Raw genomic sequence first — 19,421 nt, forward strand, 5'->3', positions numbered from 1 at the left:
TTACATTTTCAGGAGTGGGGGTATGGGACACCTGGTAGCCGGTAGGAACCAGGAAGGGGTGGAGCTTGGCTTGGCTGAATGTGTGTGATACAATTCTGTGTCTGACCACCTTAAGATGTGTGATGCATTGGCTGGGGCGAAATTCCTCATGCATGTGAGTGTGAATGAAGGTCTACTCTACAAAGTACCTGAACATATCTATCACGAGCCGGGTGCACTCTGACTTTCCCCTGATTTGGCTATAGGTTGACTTGGTTATGATCCACACAGCCTGCAGTCTCTTGCCATCGCACAGAGAAAGCTCACACGAGTGGGCACTTAAGAGAAAGAAAGGAAGACATTATTGGATGTTGGAGAATTCTGTGTGCTTAACTGAAATACCATGTACTCTGCATCCCCGTGGTGATGGTCACGAAGACATCGTAAGTGCAAGCCCCCCCACCAGCCCCGTATCCACGACAACTCTCTCTTCCTTCGCTGAGTGTGCCGATGGGAAGGCAAATGTCTGCGACGGTGACTCTGTGGAAGTCAAAGTCCCCAGAGGCCATGTCCCAGTTCATGGACACGGATGTAGCGTTAACATGTACCACATGGAGGTCGCACACTCCTGCAGGGCCCAAAAAATATGCTAATTGTGCTCCGGTCCGGTTAAAATGCAGATTTCATTTTCCTATATTCAACCACAAGGTTTCTGTTGAAATTTAGGAGAATGTTTCAGTGGCTTACAATAATGTGAAATATAGTTTTCAGGTAAAAGAATGTTTCGCTCTCTCTTTCTATAGATCACACTATCCCTCTATCCTTCATTGTGCAGGAAATAATGTTGGATCCCTTGGAGAACCGCTATTGTCATTATTGCCAATCCAATGGCAATAATGGTACCCGGAGAAAACCCACACGGAGAACATTCTAACTCCACGCAGGAAGGCCAGGGCCGGAATTGAACCCTGCACCTCTGCAACTGAGAGGCCGGTGTCCTAACCAGTAGGCCACCGTGCCGCCCTATAAGTGCGAGTGTCTTTTGGAAAAATAGTTCAGAGAACAAAACGTCACAAAGTTGGCAACGCTGCAAACACAAGTCATAGCTCTTGCTCGCGACCTCGCTTGTACTAGAATCCGCATGTGCACGTAAATTAAAAACACCATTTGCAAAATAAAAACAGTTTTTCATTTTACTTTACTGACTTCATAGTCACTGCGAGGGCCGGTCAGCGACTGCAGACCTGAATGTGGCTCCTGGTCTGTAGTCAGACCCAGGGATCCTGGCTAGCACCTTGGACAACACACACACAAAGGCACACCAGAAAATAAAGTCTCAGTTAGGGAGAGCATTTTGAAGAGCGCTTGGTCATTCCTCTTGGCCGAGGTTCTAGGGGATCATACATCTTTAAATGACTGGAAACTCAATCTGTCATGTGCTGAGAGCGGTTGCCTAGTAACTAACAGGTGAGCCCACGCAAATGGGAAGAAAGACTTTTTTTTGTCTTCGATAGATGACATCATCAAGTAGCGCTTGATGGATGTGCCACTTTGTAAGCGTCCACCTATCCTGGTTGGGGGCCTCAGGTAACAAACACAGAGCCTCCCGTCAGCACCAATTTCGGGCTGCGCTCCAGGGACTGGAGATGAGACAACACAGTGACAGCATCGATGAACACTTTGATTTTCAACATTTCTTATTGATTCAATAAAGAAAGAAGCTCACTTTAGCAATTTGAGCGCTGGAAGTCCACTATCCATCCATCTTTGCAACTCATATCGCCTGGTTTAAAGGGGCGTTCGAGTGTTACTTTTCCTCCAGAAATCGGAAAAGCCTGACTTCTCACCTTCCTCAAATACAACATAAGATCAAAGTCTCACCTAGGGGAGGAAAAAAACCCAGCACCAAAGCATGATGCAGCCACCACAGTGCTTCACTGCAGGTGTGTTGTTGTTTTGGTGTAGTTTGTACATTTATGATTTGTAGACTATTAACATAGGAAATGTAAGTAAGAATAAAAATCATGAAAGTTATTAAGAAGTTATATAGAAAGAAAATTAATAGTGTTTTCTTGGGATTCACGTCCCTATAGTAGTGCCCTGCACTACCATTGGGTAGTGCCCCTTTAAGAGAGATCACGTACAGTATTTACTTTCATACTGGCAGATGAAATGTAAGGGCAGTGTAACACAAAAATGTAGTGAGGAAGTATCCCGGTCCCATGGTGTTCCTCTGAAGGGTAAACAGTCCGTCCAATCGATCGCCGGTAATGATATCATCCTACTGGAAAGGTTAAAGCCATCCGATCAAGAGTTGTCCCTCGTCCTGTGGGAGAAAAATGACATTATGGCAAAGAAAGAAAAATGAAGGGGACAGGATTTGGAGCAATTCACAGTGCAAGTTGAATATGGTGCACATTGCAAACGCGTTAAAATAGTGGTATCCAAACTATGGCCTGGGGAGTGGATCGTCATCTGTTTTTTCCCCTTTTTTATAGTGGACTTATTGTACATTCATACATAAGATAAGGTAAGAAAATGTATTATTATTTGTCCCACAATGGAGAAGTTTGCATTGTACATGGCAAAGAGATCCTGCAGGCGAGACAGCCTGCAAAGGCACAACTTCTTACCAGGCCATTTCTTGCTGTTTTGCGAGTCACTGTAAAGCCGTCTAGACTTTTCATTGAGGGAAAAGAGGGGAACAAGACGTCAAGCTCCACAGGGTTTGAAGGCTGCTCCCAAGCAAGCCTGAGAAAGAGCAAAGTCACGCCAGTGCTTGAAGTGAATAACAACAACAACCTTACCTGGAAGAAACTGGCAAACAGCCAAAGATGCTCTGCTGTATCAATCGAAAGAGTCACTCCATCTCACATTTCAAACCGCTGTGACAATCATTTGTGTATGTGTGTGTGTGTTTGAAAGAGTTCCATTTTGGAATAAGAGCACTTGCCATGACAACTCAGAGCCACTCCACAATCTGACCCGAGGGCAAGCAAGGAGTGAAGACATGTCAATTTAAATAAATTCACACACAGAAAATGCAGAAATTCAATCCCACTGTCGCAGTGTGTGTGTACCACACTTAAGAAGCACAGTGTTTGTGTTTGTTTGGAGGGCCATCATTTTCGCATACAGAACACAAGCTGGAACTGTGACCATAATCTGAAATGTGAGTTGTGGTGGTTTTGACAGGGATGGCCAGTGTGCCGGCCTCACTTGGCCAACAGGGGTGACGAGAATGTGAAAGGGGGGAAAAAGGTCAGCGCGAGCGTCATGAGAAGTTGGGATATGGAGAAGTGACTCCAACAATATCCTCTCAGAGATAAAAATTGCACATGTGGAATCAGGTTGTTTGCTCAAAGGGACTAGTCCTACGTCATCGAAAAATATACAGCAAAATGTAAAAAAATAAAATGAAAAATGATGCTACATTGTAAAAAAAACTAACAAACCCAAATGTAATCCAACACAATGGAAAAAGCATATTTTTTAAAATGGTTTAAAAACATACGTTGTCATTGTTCTGCGAGTTGTTCACCACAACACAAAGACAACCGAACGTTTAATGTTTCTTTTTATTATTTTCGGATTGCTCACTTCTGAGTGGTCACTGCCCATTGTTCACGCTTGTGGAATTATTAACTGCAATTTGGGTAGGTTTGTGACATGACATCAGTGCAAACACAGCCATACTGGATATATCCTTTGAGATCTACAGTATTTTCACGACTATAAAAATATTAAATTTTCTCCAAAATGGACAGGACGCCTTATGATGCGGAGAGTCTCTTGTATGCGCTGAGTTCCAAAATCTGACTGACAGCCGACACGCTGTTTATATAGAGAAAAGGCGGAAGTGACTGTGGACAGGCATGCAGCAAAGAAGTCGGCCAATCAGGGAAGGGTGGGCGTGTATATATACATATATGGAGAGAGAGGAGAGAGAGAGAGAGAGAGAGAGAGAGAGAGAGAGAGAGAGAGAGAGAGAGAGAGAGAGAGACAGAGAGAGAGAGAGAGAGAGAGAGAGAGAGAGAGACAGAGAGAGAGAGAGAGAGAGAGAGACGGAGAGAGAGAGAGAGAGAGAGAGAAGGCATACGTGAGAGAGGAAAGGCATGCTGGGGAGCAGTCCGCCAATGGGTGAAGGGTGGGCGTGTAAGTGGACGCTAAAGGGTCGCCCGAAGCAGGTACCAACACCTGTATAGAGTGTGGCAATGTGCATTGTTGCAAAACAACTTCGGTTTTGGTTTCTAAGAACCCCCGAAAATAAATTCGACAAAGAGACACGCCTACGAAGCTCAATTCAAACTTCAAGCCATCGGTTATGCTTTTGGCATGCGTGCCCATCTCACAGCAGCGGTGAAAAACCAAGTCAAGCAAATGAACTGAGCTTGCCGTTATTCCCAGAGGCTTGACTAAAGAACTCCAACGGCTGGACATAGGCATCAACCAGGAGTTCAAAGTAAAGTTGCGAACGGGCGTTCAAAGTAAAGTTGCGAACGGCATGGGAACAATGACTGATCGATGGCAAACACAACTTTACAAAGAGTGAGAGGCAGCGCTGGGCGAGTTACGCCACAATCTGCAAATGTATTGTGGCTTCTTGGACCAACGTGTCTGCTTGCACTGTTGTTCGAGTTTTTGGCAAAGCCGGCACATTTCTGTGGAGCAACATGGCAATAAGAGTGACTCTGACAACGAGAGGGAACGCGGCGTTTTTGATGGATTACCGGTACTTGCACAGTTGTTCGATTCTGATACAGAGGATGAGGACTTTGGATTTCTGGGTGATGATTGATCGAAAAACGTGAGTACATTGTACGATGGCTAAATAAAATACAAGGGAACTCAGTTCCGTTTCCTTTTTAAAAACGTGTTTTTAGCTTGTATCTGTATGTCTTGGCATGCTACCGTATGCTTCAAGCTAACGTGTTTTTAGCGTGCGCGCATGCATGCCGTATGTTTAAGCTGGCGTATGTTTTACCACTTTAAAACTGCGGCCAATGATACAGTGCGTTTTGTCTATGTGTAAAATACAGAAATAGCACCCATACGGTGCGGCGAATGGTCGTGAAAATACGGTACTTGGAAACAGATTGAGAAAGGCATTACATCCTAATTGGGCTCTTGGGCCTACGCTGCAAATGCACACTGAAATAACCTCTGCGGCAAGGTAATAATTCAGACAAAAACACATTTAAAGCTTTATTCCCCTATTCGGATGCATCAGTAAGAAATTGGGAGGAGACGGTAGTATTATTGTCTGTACTGTACTTCGATAGAAAAAAAAAGGTTAACTCATCCATTCATAATCTCCCTTGGAAACATAGATACTGTATATGATTCATATTTTGGGAATTACAATGACAAGTTACCAGAATTAAGCAGAGAGATCCTCTCGGTTGAGTGGATGGGCAGAGTGAATTTTAGTATATTTTTGTGTCCTATATGTTTCATAGGAACGATGGCGTGCATTTTTTAACAACAGCTTTCAGGTATCTTCGTTTTAATACGCCTAGGATCACAAGGTACACTTTGCATGACTTACTTTGTATTTTCTGTCTGTTCTTAGGTGCCGACCTCCATCCCACCCCATATCGTGTGAGGGGCCGGTGTTTATTATGATTAACCTTGGAGCAGAAAACCACATTAGGAAGCACTTGGCAATGCGGGCAAGGAAGAAAGCTGGGGCAGGACACGAGCTCTGTAAGGTGATCCGCAGGTCCTTCAAAGTCCTAACTACAGTATTTGTATACAAGCAATTTAAAAAAAATCCTTAATATCTTCCTTTTGAAGCATTGCATTACCTTCACCTCTCGTGCTGTTCAAAATCTAATACGATGCCTTACATGTATTATGTCATTCACGCGTCTCAAATCTCGGAGCCCTCCGTTATATCCCTGCCGGAAGCTTTCATTCAGTTCCACTGGCAGGTACAGTCCAGGGGCTCTTGGAAGCGGTACTCCACGCTGGTGGCGTTACGTGTACAGTAAAGTGCCACCGAGCGGGACTGCAGTCGGTTCTCGCGGCAGCACTTGCAGAACCTGGCGTGGGTGTTGATGTTGAAGTTGAAGATGGTGGCCGACGGACATTTGCCGTCACAGGAGAAGACCGTCACCTGTCAACGAAGCCGGTGTAGAGCATGAAGGCTCACGTACTGCGATGTAGCAATTATCTGAACAACGATGAACGATATGACAGGACAACACTGTCCTGTGGTTGTGTATGTGTGTTTTCTTACGGGTGTGTTGCTCCTGCAGTCGTCTTTACGTATAGTGGTCCGGATGGCCACTCGCTTACACGTCTTACCGTCATCTTTGCCTGTGGTTCGGTTCACAGAAGACCATAAAAGGAGGATGAATCAGACATGGTTTTGGGGTAAATCTGCACTGTCTAATGCAATCCAATACAAGACCTGTATCAAAAACGATTCCGCTATAGCGATAAATAACGTTACAGTGATTGGTGACCAGGCCTTTGTTTCTTTCAACGGCGAACGCTCGAAATCGTCATTCCATGTTAGATGGTGTCGGTAAAAAGCTCAGCAATTTAGTATTGCTTATCTATCTAGGATATCTCTTTGGTTGAATTCCCAAGGGAGGGTTCGTCAAAGTATGGACAAGTCCTAGCATCCCCCTGCCCCAAAATGGCCGATTTCCTGTTCTAATTCAGGCATGAGTCCTTGAAACCTTTTTGTGTAGGTGTTTATTTATTTTATTTTTTTAACTAACTTTCCGGGGCGCTACTGAGTGAGTTTTTTTTGGAAGGAAAAAAAAACGTTTTGCCGCGCACGACAGTCAACATTCGCCAAGCTGACCCGGAAGTAGATCAACGCGCATGAAAAGAGAAAGATTGCGAGATCTCGCAAAGTTTTTTTTTTTCCTTCCATGTCCCCTTAGGGGTCCGTATATTTGGGACCCCTAAAAGTACATATTTTTACAGGATACATACATTGCAAGTTGAGTCTGTTGAGTCATTTATTGAACAGGAGCCTATCCCAGCTGTCTTCCGGCAGTAGGCGGGGGACACCCTGAACCGTTTCCAATCGCAGGGTAAACATAGACGAATAACCATCTGTGCTCACACTCACAACGAGGGACAATTTAGAGTGTACAATCAGCCTGCCATGCATGTTTTTGGAATGTGGGAGGAAAGCAGAGTACCCGGAGAAAACCCACGCAGGCACGGGAGAACATGCAAACTCCACACAGGGATACAGGAGTTTGAACCAAACCTGGTACCTCTGCACTGTGAGGTCGACGCGCTAACCACTTGGTTGTTGACTTGACCAGTCTAACGTAGACAATGAAGACACACGCAAGGAGTGACAGTAGACTGGCCCCTTTAAGGCACACTTACAACATGAGAGTTGTGAATTTTAGCTTTTTTATGTTTGCTTATGTTATGTTTTCATAGACTGTTATTTTTCTTGGTCAAAAACGTGACAAAAATTGCCCTGTTATCTGTGGGGTTGAAATGTATTCATTGCATTTCAGTTCATTTGAAACAGTTACTGTGTACCTCGAGCGGTCAGCATGAGTTTTCATTGGCATAAATGATGATGAAAGACACATTAACACACACACACACACACCTACACCACACACACACACACACACATTCTGTTTAAGACACAGTGAGGAATATTGAGCTGGATGCTTTGTTGCCCAGCAGCAGGTGTTTTATTGGTGGGGTGCAACTGCTCTCGGCAACAGTGGGGATTGAATGTGAGATAATTGCAAGTCAATCAGTTGGATCAGGCCTCATCATCTTATATCAAGCAGCACATACCTGTGTCACAGTTAGTACTACCAGTGGGGGTTACGGGATTAACAGTAAGGGGTAAAACACCCACTCCGGCACCTGGTAGCATCGTCAGGACAGCAAAGAAAAAAAAAGCGCCGGGAGAATACAGAAAATCATTAAAAGAAAAACAACATCAAAAAGTAAAACATGGCACAGAAACAGCACAGAGAGGACGAACCCCAGCGCGGCTCGCATGCACACGGATTTTGCTCCCTCTTCCACACCTCACCGAGAAAAGGAAACCAAATCGCATAATGCCGCAAGAACACCAGAATCTCTGCGCCAGCTCGCATTCTCACCGTCGATCAACTGCAAGGTCAAAGCAGGCAAGCGGTGAAGAAATCATCCACTTCCAATCACCCGGGGCGGACCATTACACTATTGATGCAGAGATGATTATAACTTCCACTTTTTCCGGCTGCCGATCAACAGACAAAAGCCGCAAGTTGTGTGTGTGCGTGTGTTTGGGAGGGGGAACGGAAAACAGGCCAAGCATCAGTATTGATCGCCAAGTGCTACAACAGGCCACGCACCCCACCCCCCACCCCTCCTAAAAAAAATACATTCAGCCAATAAGCCCATCTGCTGTCAGGCAACAAAGCGCTCACCCTTTTCAAGCATGAATAAACGCAGAGACTCACATGTCCTGCAGCAGCCGTCCACGAAGCTCTGAACCACACCGCCATTCTGCAAGTTGAGAATACTTGTCACACATGTTTCATCTGCTAATTATTTATCTTGCTTTTGGACATGTATGCCAGTGCAGAACATTAAAACAATAGAAAAAATGCGGATCCTAAACAATTGGTACAGTTGGTGGATGGCAATGGATATAAAAAGTCTACACACCCTTGTGGAACATTAAAATGTGGCTACAAAAATGTCAGGACAAGCCTAGTAGAAGAGATCTCTCAGGTCCAATGGATAAAAATTCACTTTTTGTTTTACTATTACTCGCTGAAGCAGAGTGTCCCAAGTTTTCTTTTTCCACCTTGCGGACAGAGTCGGAAACTTGTGTCATTGATCCCCAACCTGGATGCACTCGTCATCGAAAGGCGGGCAAACGACGCCGGAGACCAGCACCATGGCTCCCACTGCTGTTTCTATGCAGTCATAACGGGTGCAATTCTCTACCCAGGAGCTCCCCGCCTGTACACACACACACACACACACACACACACGCACACACACACACATACACACACACACACACACAACTTTCAATTCATTTTCCATCTTTAAAAACTTGATTATGTTCAGTTTTTGTTAGCACTCACGGAAAAAAGTTCTGTTGTTCCATAGCTGTTGATGAAAACACAGGAGACGTTTTTACAGGAGCCGCAGCACACCTGGGGGTCAGTGGAAGATGCGTATACCTGATTCTGTTGAAACAGAAGAGGAAAGTACTTAAGGGAGGTAAAACTATACCGATAATCAGACCAAATTTTAGTATTTCCCTTCCGATCAAAGCCCAATTATTGAATGTCTCTCAAAGATCACTTTGAGCGATTATCCTGATTTATTTTGTTTCCCCTATATGATCAAAAAACTGTCTGGGCTGACAATCATACATTTTAAAGCAGTTCAATATTAGCAATCGCAAATCATGCACAATCATGTCATAATGCTGCCTCTCGGGTCAGCCTTTATTATACAACAGACTTAAACTTATAAGAATGCATTTGCAGAGTACATCGTCATTACGATCATTATCTGTGGTGTCTTTTATGTTAAAAATCAAGAAGTGAGCACCAAGGTTACTATAGTTAATAATGAATGAAATGACAAAAATATAGTATAATGAAAAAATACTTTTATTAACAAAATAAAATAAAAACAAGAGGGATTAAAAAAAAAGGAAAACTAACTGAAAATATATTTTACCCTTGTAAAGGTAACTAATAGCCAAACTGTTGTTTGTCTTTGTAAATTCAATCCATGTGTGAGTTTTTGGGGTTTATTTAACATGTATTTACTTCAGGGTATATGAAAACTAACAAACTGTTCGACAAAATAATGAAACCTGACTAAATTAAAAAAAAAAAAAGGAAGGAAGGAAGAAACAAAAACTAACTATAATGAACCATCGAAAACTATAAAAGCATTGTGTGTACCCCACTTAAAGACTAAAGTCAAGTTGAAAAGGCATTAAATATGCATCATACATACAGGTTCACACTGTTGGGAGCAGTTGACCGAGGTGATTTCCATGGCGTAGAAGCCCGTGTTTGGATCTCTGTGATGCAGGCAATGGACCGTGTAGCACAACTGTCCCTCAAAGTACTGAACAAGGGATTGGCCCGGTCCAAGCACTGTCATCCCTTGGAAAAGACACACTTCTGCTTTCTCTAAAGCCAAGTACACACATGCATGATATCAACAATTATACCACCGGGGATGAGCAAAAAGACTTTTATAGTATGTGGCTGGGGTGCCAGGGATCTCTGGATGGACTGGCAACCCATTGCGTTTCTTCATGCTTGCATTCCACATACGGCACGTGTGTCGAGAACAGCCACAGTCACTGCTGCTGATGTCTGGGACCTCGAATAGAACCTCCCCCTGAGAGAAGAGAAAAGCAATTGTACTGTCTCCGATGTGAACAAAACCCCGTTTTGGAGTTTTAATGCAGCTTACTTACAAGCTGGCACACTTGGAGAGCACTGTCCTCACATTGACATTCTGGAAAGGCCAGAGGCAAAATATAACGTGTAAGATTTGGCCACAAAAACTAAGCACAAGCTTGAAATGAAAGCATTTCTGTACCACAATGTTGCTGCGGACAGCAAAGGCCTGGTGGAGTGGTTTCCATCAAAGTAAGGCCTGGTGCACAGCTTATGGATGATTTGGGACACTTGTTAACATCACATACTGTAACACACAGGTAACACATTTCAATTATATATAAAATTTAAATTAAAAATTCCTCGTCTCACCCCCCCTCAGGTGGTGTCCGTCCCTCATTCAGCTAGGGGTCCTCTACCAGAGGCCAGGAAGCTTGAGGGTTCTGCACAGTATCCTTGCTGTTCCCAGCACTGCACATTTCTGGACTAAGATGTCCGATGTTGTTCCCGGGATCTGTTGCAACCACTCATCTAGTTTGGGGGTCACTGCCCTGAGTGCTCCGACCACCACAGGCACGACTGTCACCTTTACCTTCCAGGCTCTCTCCAGCTCCTCTCTGAGCCCTTGGTATTCTCGGGTTTCTCGTGTTCCTTCTTTCTGATGTTTCCATCACTTGGGACCGCTACATCCACTACAACGGCTTTTCTCTGCCCTTTATCTATGATCACGATATCTGGTTGGTTCGCCATTACCATCTTGTCAGTCTGGATCCGGAAGTCCCACAGGATCTTCGCTCTGTCATTCTCCACCACCTTCAGAGGCGTTTCCCATTTTAACCTTGGGGTTTCCAGTCCATACTCCGCACAGATGTTTCGGTAGACTATGCCAGCCACCTGGTTATGGCGTTCCATGTAGGCTTTCCCTGCCAGCATCTTACACGCTGCAGTTATGTGTTGGATCGTCTCAGGTGCCTCTTTGCACAACCTACACCTTGGGTCTTGTCTGGTGTGGTATATCTGGGCCTCAATGGCTCTGGTGCTCAGGGCCTGCTCCTGAGCAGCCACGATGAGTGCCTCTGTGATGTCCTTCAGGCCAGCCCTCTCTAGCCCCTGATAGGACTTCTTGAGATCGGCCACCACTTCAGTTATGGTCCGGTGGTACATCCCGTTTAGGGGCTTGTCCTCCCATCATGGTCCCTCTTCCAGTGCCTCATCTTCTGTTCCCCATTGTCTGAGACATTCTCTGAGTACGTCATCCGTTGGAGCCTTCTCCTTGATGTATTCATGGAGCTTGGATGTTTTATCCTGGACAGTGGCTCTCACACCCACCCGGCCTCCTTCCTTTCGGCTTGCATACAGTCTCAGGGTGCTGGATTTGGGATGGAACCCTCCATGCATGGTTAGGAGCTTTCGGGGCTTAACGTCCGTGGTCTGAATCTCTTCCTTTGGCCACCTTATTATTCCTGCAGGGTGTTTGATCACTGGAAGGGCATAGCTGTTTATTGCCCGGGTCTTATTCTTGCCATTGAGCTGGCTTCTTAGGACTTGCCTCACTCGCTGGAGGTATTTGGCCGTAGCCGCTTTCCTTGTTGTCAGTTCGATGTTGCCATTGGCTTGTGGTATACTGAGGTACTTGTAGCTGTCCTCAATGTCTGCTATTGTTCTTTCAGGGAGTGAGATCCTTCAGTGCGGACTACCTTTCCTCTCTTAGTCACCATCCGACTACATTTCTCAAGCCCGAATGACATCCCGATGTCGCTGCTGTAGATCCTGGTTGTGTGGTTCAGGGAATCTATGTCCCTTTCCCTCTTAGCATACAGCTTTATGTCATCCATGTAGAGGAGGTGACTGATCGTAGCTCTATTTCTGAGGCGGTATCCATAGCCTGTCTTGGTGATTACTTGGCTTAGGGGGTTTAGTCCTATGCAGAACAGCAGTGGGGAGAATGCATCACCTTGGTATATGCCACATTTGATGGACACTTCGGTAAGTGGCTTGCCATTGGCTTCAAGTGTGGTTTTCCACATCCTCATCGAGTTCGCAACGAAGGCTCTTAGGGTCCTGTTTACCTTATACAACTCCAAGCATTCAGGGATCCATGTATGTGGCATCGAGTGATAGGCTTTCTTGTAATCAATCCAGGCTGTGCACAGGTTGGTACGTTGGGACACTTGTGCGACTGTTCTGTCAACCAGGAGCTTATGTTTGGCTCCTCTGGTATCTCTACCAATGCCCTTCTGTGCTTCGCTCATGTATTGATCCATGTGTCCACTTATCTTAGCCGCAATGATGCCTGATATGAGCTTCTATGTTATGGAGAGACAGCTTATTGGCCGATACTTGGATGGGACTGTACCCTTTGAGGGATCCTTCATGATCAGGATCGTTTGCCCTTCGGTTAGCCATCCTGGGCGAGTCCCATCCCTCAGCAGCTGGTTCATTTGTGCTGCTAGGCGCTCATGGAGTGCTGTGAGTTTCTTTAGCCAGTAGGTGTGGACCATGTCCGGGCCTGGTGCTGTCCAGTTCTTCATATCTGAGACTCTTTCCTGTATGTCTGCCACTGTTATGGTAACTGGGTTCTGTTCAGTGAGGTTGCTGTGCTCCTCTCTCAGGGTCACCAGCCATTGTGCACTGCTGTTATGTGCAACCTCCTTCTCCCATATGCCTTTCCAGTACCTTTCAGTTTCTAGTCTTGGTGGGTCAGCTCTGTTGTTAGAACCCTGCCACTGAGCGTACACTTTCGCAGGTTGTGTTGCGTACAGCCTGTTTATTCGTCTGGCCTCATTCTCTTTCGTGTACCGCTTTAGGCGGCTGGACAAGGCTTGGAGGCTTTGTTTGGCAGTTTCGAGAGCTTCAGGTATGGTCATCTGGATGTACCTCTCAGGTATCGGCCTTTTCATCACGCCTCTCTGGGCCCCAGTCAATTGACTCACATCTTTCCAAGCCGCCTTGATCTTAGCCTCCAACCGTCTTTTCCATGGTGGGTAACATATCTCATGGCTTCCATGGTTGCTCTTATAGCCAAGCATCTCAAGGATCACTGATGCTGAAGCGTTTATCAGCTCATTGGTTTCCGTGATCGTTATGGTAGGAATCGTCCTCAGTGCTGCATTCACACTTTCCATGAGACTTTTAGGTGGTACTTCACATAGGCGTTGTAATCGGTTTCTAGGTTGCCCAGCATTCATTTTCGCCATGATCTGAGCTTTCAGGTCAGTTACTGCCTCGCTCAGCATTTCATTCATTGGGGCTGGCCTCCCAATCTCATCATCTGCATCATATATATATAACTGGATGAAACTGGGAACAGTCAGTGGCAAACATTCCCAGGAGTGGTCGACCAGATAAAATTACTCCAAGAGTGTGGCCAAGCGCTGCAAAGCTGTTATCTTGGAAAAAGGTGTCTACTTTGAAGAATCTAACTAATTAAACATATTCTGTTTTGATTTGTATATAAACCGGTCGATCTAGCTAGCTAGCTATAAATACATATATACTGTATATATCTGTGTATACACACACACACACACACACACACACACACACACACACACACATACACACACACGGAAGAAGAACAAATGGAGGTTAATATATCAACCAATGTGGAGAAAATAGACCTATACCAATAAAAATCACAATAGCTTTAGCAAAGGTTAAATCAAAAAGCTGTAATAACGGCTATTTGTTTATGCCGTATGGCGGCGCAGCTCACCACAAAGATATTGTGGACAGCAGCTGTGGGTGGTGTTCAGATCCACAGCCAGAATTTCTCCATGCGAGCAGGTTGGAACAGGCTCCATGCACGAATTACACACTGCGCAGACACAACGCACCATTATAGCCCTTCAGTTGATGGAGCTGTCCATAGTAAACCGTCACACGGCTCCTTAAATGGGACAGATTATGAAAAAAAATCACTTTTTAATTGCTGGGTGCCTGGAGTGCCAAACTCCCCTTCACGTGTAAAATTACCGGTAACCGACCACGTAAAATCTTTTGAAAAAAAATTGTGACAGAGGAACGTATTAACTGCCCCCACATGGGGTTTCTCCACCCCTGACTTCATCAGCTTGGCAGTGTGATGACAAAGAGTCACTTTTAAGCAATTGGACACTATCTGAAACGCAACGGCGTTGAAACATCGACATTAACTCAGTGCACTACACTGAGTTAACCTATTCCAGCGAGGAATTTCACCGTACAGTACGGTGAAAATGATATTTATTTTTGATGCTGTGTCCATGCACCACATTCACACAGTATAGTGTTTGAACTTCTGCCATCACAATTTAAAAAGCTCCTATTGTCTTCATAGGCTCCGCCTCAGTTGTCAGGTTTACGAGTGAGACAAGTGATTTGGCGTGTGAAGTGCCTTACAAGTCTTATGTTGATAAAAATAACTTCACAAATATTTTAGGACACTTAGGTACTGATTTAAATTGTGAATAAAAATGTGTCATTTGATGTACAGAGAAATCTCTGCCCTACCACAGAGAGAAGAATAGCAGCACATTTTCTCCCCTCGTATCTGCACAAAAAACTGGTCTTCCCTACAATTGGGGGAAGCGGTGGGGGGGCACGCCGCCGGGTCACACTCTGCAGTAGGAGCATGACAAGTTAGTGTTCAGGGCAAAGCATGTAAAGTAAATTGTGGCCATTGGTGCTTGTTCTCACCGCATCTGTACTCCGGGCAACAGGAGAGAGCGCTGTAACCGATCACCAGTCGATCGCCGTCGACGCAAGCCGGTGCCTCACTGTCACAGATGGTCATGTTGCAATCTGGATGCAAGGGCATACTGTGATGTTTGTTGAAATAGAGATGGAATGTTTTTCCGATAAAATGTGACAACATGAGAGAGGCTTCAGCTCACCAGTTAATACTGTTTCAAAATTGAAGAATTCTGTGGACAATATTTCGTTCCATGTATTGTTGGTATTGTACTCTGGTGACTTTTTCTCAACAGAAAAGCAATAAGCGATAAGCCTTTTCTGGTGTTACTGGTGGTAAATATTTATCCCTCCCCGTCCAGACTAAAAGTTGAGGGTTGCCCCTTAACGATAAAAAAGGTGAATCCACTGAGATATGATCACACTCGAGACAAGACATTATCTCTTAAGTACACGTAACCCTGAATTCAGCACCTGAGGAATAGACAGAGTGAGACTCTAGCACAGAGGTGTCAAACTCATTTTTGTTGCGAGACACATTTTAGTTATCGTTTCCCTTGGAGGGCCGTTATGACTGAAACCATATAAAGAAGTCAAGAATAACTGTTGATTCAACTCTTGTTTAAGTTACCATCACGAGGGGTTTGGTAACAATGAAATGCTCGGAATATCTCTTTTTATTACATATGAGAATTAATTTTTTTGTTGGACATTATAGCAAGCATCATGGAAGTTTACATGTTTGATCAGCTTTCGCGGGACACATAAAATGATGTGGCAGGCCAGATCTGGCTCCCGGGCCTTAGGTTTGTCACCTGTGGTCAAACAGGAACGAAATAACTACTAGAGAAAGGGCTTGAGGAGCCACTGCCTGTTTACATTGCTTTGAGTGATGTCTTATAAGAAAACCTAATATTGTGATTATTTTGGTCATGATGACCGCAATTGGCTTGCAACAGGTTCAGGGTGTCCCCCGCCTATGACCGAACACTGCTGGAATAGGCTCCAGCACCCCCTGCGGCCCTTTTGAGGATAAGCGGATCGGCAAACGAATGAATGAATGAATAATCACAATGAAACATTTTCACAACATTACATTTTTACAATAGAACTAACCGCAGATCTTCTTGGGACAGCAGGCGCCTTCCTCCAGCACATCCAGCACGTATTCTCCCTGTCTCTCGCACATCGGCGTCGGGATAAAGCCACAGTCGGGCTCCACGGCGAGCACGGAGCCATTCTCCATGCACTTGTACAAGCAGCAGCCTACAGACGAGCCATTCCAAACCTCGCCGGGTGCACGGGGCCTGCCTTCGTTGTCCGTGCACGCTATGGAAGCCAGATGCGAATTCACAGATAAGCAAAATGGTCTTTTGCAGATGCTTTTTTCTGCAAATAAAATTCTCTACAAACAGCTTTAACGTCACCATGATGAGCATTGCAATATCTGTGATATAGAGAGACCAAATAATTTTGGGGGGTTTAACTCCTCCTACATGCTTGATATACATTTGAACTGATTTGAAAACAGTGTAATTGTACTGGAACACCAACATCAAATTGCAAGCATAAAATTAGAGCGTTATCATTTTGTTCGTATTGTCTATGTACATACAATTGTCTAAGAGTGGGTACACAAATGAACTGTGATAAAACATGGAAAGACTTGTCATGTACATATATTTTTTTCAACAGCAAATGAGTCGAATTATTTTGTGGATTTTCAAACAGGTCAATATTATTTCTTTTGCAACCAAGGACGACAAATAATTCAAATTCATGGTACAGATAAGATGCAGTCCTTTGTCAGGTTTGAAAGTAGGAAGCCTTAAGAAATGAAGTACCGGTAAACCAAACTTTAAAATCCCCATAAGGTGCATTGATAGACGGAGGTTGAACAAATTCTCCAGATTGAAAAATTATACGGAAGGCATGCTTTGTAATATATGCCAGATATCATGGTGCATTGGTTTGCTCATGCTCTTGTGAAACAGCCATCTCCAAACTTCAGTCTGGTGCACTTTGCAACTCCCAAATATTGTTTTCTTTTCATTTTCCCAAGATGACAGAAAATGATTGTTGTCTTTAGATGGGACTCACCACAGCGATTCACGGTCACGCAGTGCGGGGAATCAGCGCGGTGCAAGAGGGTCCCTCTGCGGCAAACACACTCCTCCCGGATGAAGGGGCAAGTGGTCTCCTCATAGTAGTCCTTGTTCAGACAGGTGAGGCTCGCGCAGGTGTTCACACAAGGACGGTACTCCTTGCCGGGTGGGCACCGCAGAGCTGCCGGATGGGCGATGAGCTATGAGTTCAATCTGTTCTGTCACCAAGTTTGCAACTCAGTACGTTTGATTAAAAATAGTGCTGTACCTTTTTAGGAAGCCACTCATAATATAAAGAGGAACAAATCTAAGTTACAAGCAATGTTTATCTGGTCTTAATTTAATAGATAATTACTTTTTATTTCCCCATTCTTTGCTTTTGTGTGTTCTATGTCAAAGTCTACTTCTAGATCATGCGCTAACCTGTAAGCTAACAGCCAGAGTGATGAATAGTCACGGAAACTATTTTGCATCATGCTGACACATGGCTCATTCATTGAATTGATATCTAAGAAGCACAATGACATAACGTCTTAATTCCTCACAGCTCCTACGTTGCTTTTTACTTCGATTTGCGACCGCTGGTATTACGAGTATGTTGGCCGGATAGTCTTCATGTGATTGTCTGGACCACTTTTACCTCAATTTTTGGCTTTCAACATTGAGCAAAAAAAATGACCAAATGACAGCGCTTAACTCAAAAGACACCTATGTTTTTTTTTTTTTTCTCTTCTTCTTTCTACATACATTCTTGCTGCTGGAGGCTGTAAATTTCCCCATTGTGGGACAAATAAAGGATATCTTATCTTATCTTATGTTCGGGCACTCTTAAGTCAAGGCACCACTGTGTCCGTATCTATGTGTGTTCTCACGGCAGAAGTTGTGTCGTCTCCAGTTGATGCACACTTGGTGTGTGTAGCAGACAGCAACATAGGCCGCCAGGAAGTCACACTGGTGGTCCTTGTAGTGTAGGTCGCCCGCCCACATGATGTCACAGAACTGGTCCGGAGGCACCTGCAAAACACTCGAACCAATGTCCTATTTCTTTTTTCATTGTGGACAGCTATGGTAGAGAATGCTATGATGCATTGTGATTGGTTCCCAACCATGGTGCTGTGATATAGAAGGTGAGGAATATTGGAATGAATGAATGTCAAGTCAAGTCAAGTCAAGTCAACAGAATTTATAGAGCACTTTCAAACAGCCATCGCTGCATACAAAGTGCTGTACATGGAGCGATTTAACATACACAATAAACAGTAAGATAAAGGCGGTAGAAAGCACCAAGCAGTAAAATCATGCTGAGTCGAACGCCAAAGAATTCAAGTGAGTTTTGAGCAGGGCTTTAAAGATGGGCAGCGAGGAGGCTTGCCGAATGTTCAGTGGGAGGTCATTCCAGAGAGAGGGACCAGCAACAGAAAAGGCTCGATCCCCTCTGAGCCTCAGTTTAGTTCTTGGTACTTCTAACAAAGACTGGTCCACAGACCAGAGGCACCGGGCAGGTGTGTAGGGGCGGATGAGCTCAGAGAGGTAAGGTGGCGCGAGATTATTTAGAGATTTGAAAACAAAGAGGAGGATCTTGAAAATAACTCTAAAATGAATGGGGAGCCAATGAAGGGATGCCAGAGTAGGAGTTATATGCTCCCTCTTACGAGTACCAGTCAAGAGGCGAGCAGCGGCATTCTGGACCAGCTGAAGGCGCTTAATGGAGGACTGGCTGACTCCAAAGTACAGGGCATTGCAGTAATCGAGCCGGGATGTGACAAAGGCATGGATTACTGTCTCGAAGTGTTCATGTGAGAGGAAAGGTTTTATTTTGGCCAGCTGTCTAAGGTGAAAGAAGCTGGATTTAACAACGGCACCAATTTGCCGATTGAGTTTGAAATCACTGTCCAGTTTAAGGCCCAAGTTTGAGACCGTTGATTTCAAATAAGGAGACAGGGGGCCCAAGTCTACAGGATGGAATGTACAAGGGCCACTGGGACCAAACAATATCACCTCTGTCTTCTTTTCATTGAATTTCAAGAAATGTTGTGCCATCCAGGTTTGATTTCTTCCAGACAGGATAGGAGTGGCCTTAATGAGAAGGTGTAGATCTGGCAGTCATCTGCATAGCAGTGGAAGGGAATACCATGTTTCCTTAAGATGGAACCCAATGGGAGCAGATACAGCGAGAACAGCAGAGGCCCCAGAAATGAGCCCTGTGGAACACCACATGACAGGGGAGCAGTGGGTGACTCAGAGCAGCCAAGGCTGACACAAAAGGTCCTGTCAGCTAGATAGGACCTAAACCACT

At 44.7% G+C, this 19,421-nt stretch overlaps 1 protein-coding gene across 1 annotated transcript in view; it reads right to left on the minus strand.

The window, feature by feature from the left end:
• Positions 1-5,159: 5,159 nt before the first annotated feature.
• Positions 5,160-19,421, minus strand: part of otogl (otogelin-like) — a 34,719-nt gene continuing 20,457 nt past the window's right edge. The window contains exons 39-53 of the mRNA XM_052061340.1: positions 17,998-18,139; positions 17,121-17,306; positions 16,137-16,349; positions 15,027-15,131; positions 14,841-14,948; positions 14,065-14,166; positions 10,552-10,656; positions 10,427-10,467; positions 10,281-10,347; positions 9,955-10,133; positions 9,063-9,167; positions 8,818-8,934; positions 8,427-8,472; positions 6,221-6,300; positions 5,160-6,097 (exon numbers count right to left, since the gene is read on the minus strand). Of these exons, the coding sequence (XP_051917300.1) occupies positions 5,897-6,097; positions 6,221-6,300; positions 8,427-8,472; positions 8,818-8,934; positions 9,063-9,167; positions 9,955-10,133; positions 10,281-10,347; positions 10,427-10,467; positions 10,552-10,656; positions 14,065-14,166; positions 14,841-14,948; positions 15,027-15,131; positions 16,137-16,349; positions 17,121-17,306; positions 17,998-18,139 (1,797 nt within the window). The 3' untranslated portion in view covers positions 5,160-5,896. The remainder of the gene's footprint in view (positions 6,098-6,220; positions 6,301-8,426; positions 8,473-8,817; positions 8,935-9,062; positions 9,168-9,954; positions 10,134-10,280; positions 10,348-10,426; positions 10,468-10,551; positions 10,657-14,064; positions 14,167-14,840; positions 14,949-15,026; positions 15,132-16,136; positions 16,350-17,120; positions 17,307-17,997; positions 18,140-19,421) is intronic.

Source organism: Hippocampus zosterae, chromosome 3 (assembly GCF_025434085.1).
Source record: "Hippocampus zosterae strain Florida chromosome 3, ASM2543408v3, whole genome shotgun sequence".
NCBI lineage: Eukaryota > Metazoa > Chordata > Actinopteri > Syngnathiformes > Syngnathidae > Hippocampus > Hippocampus zosterae.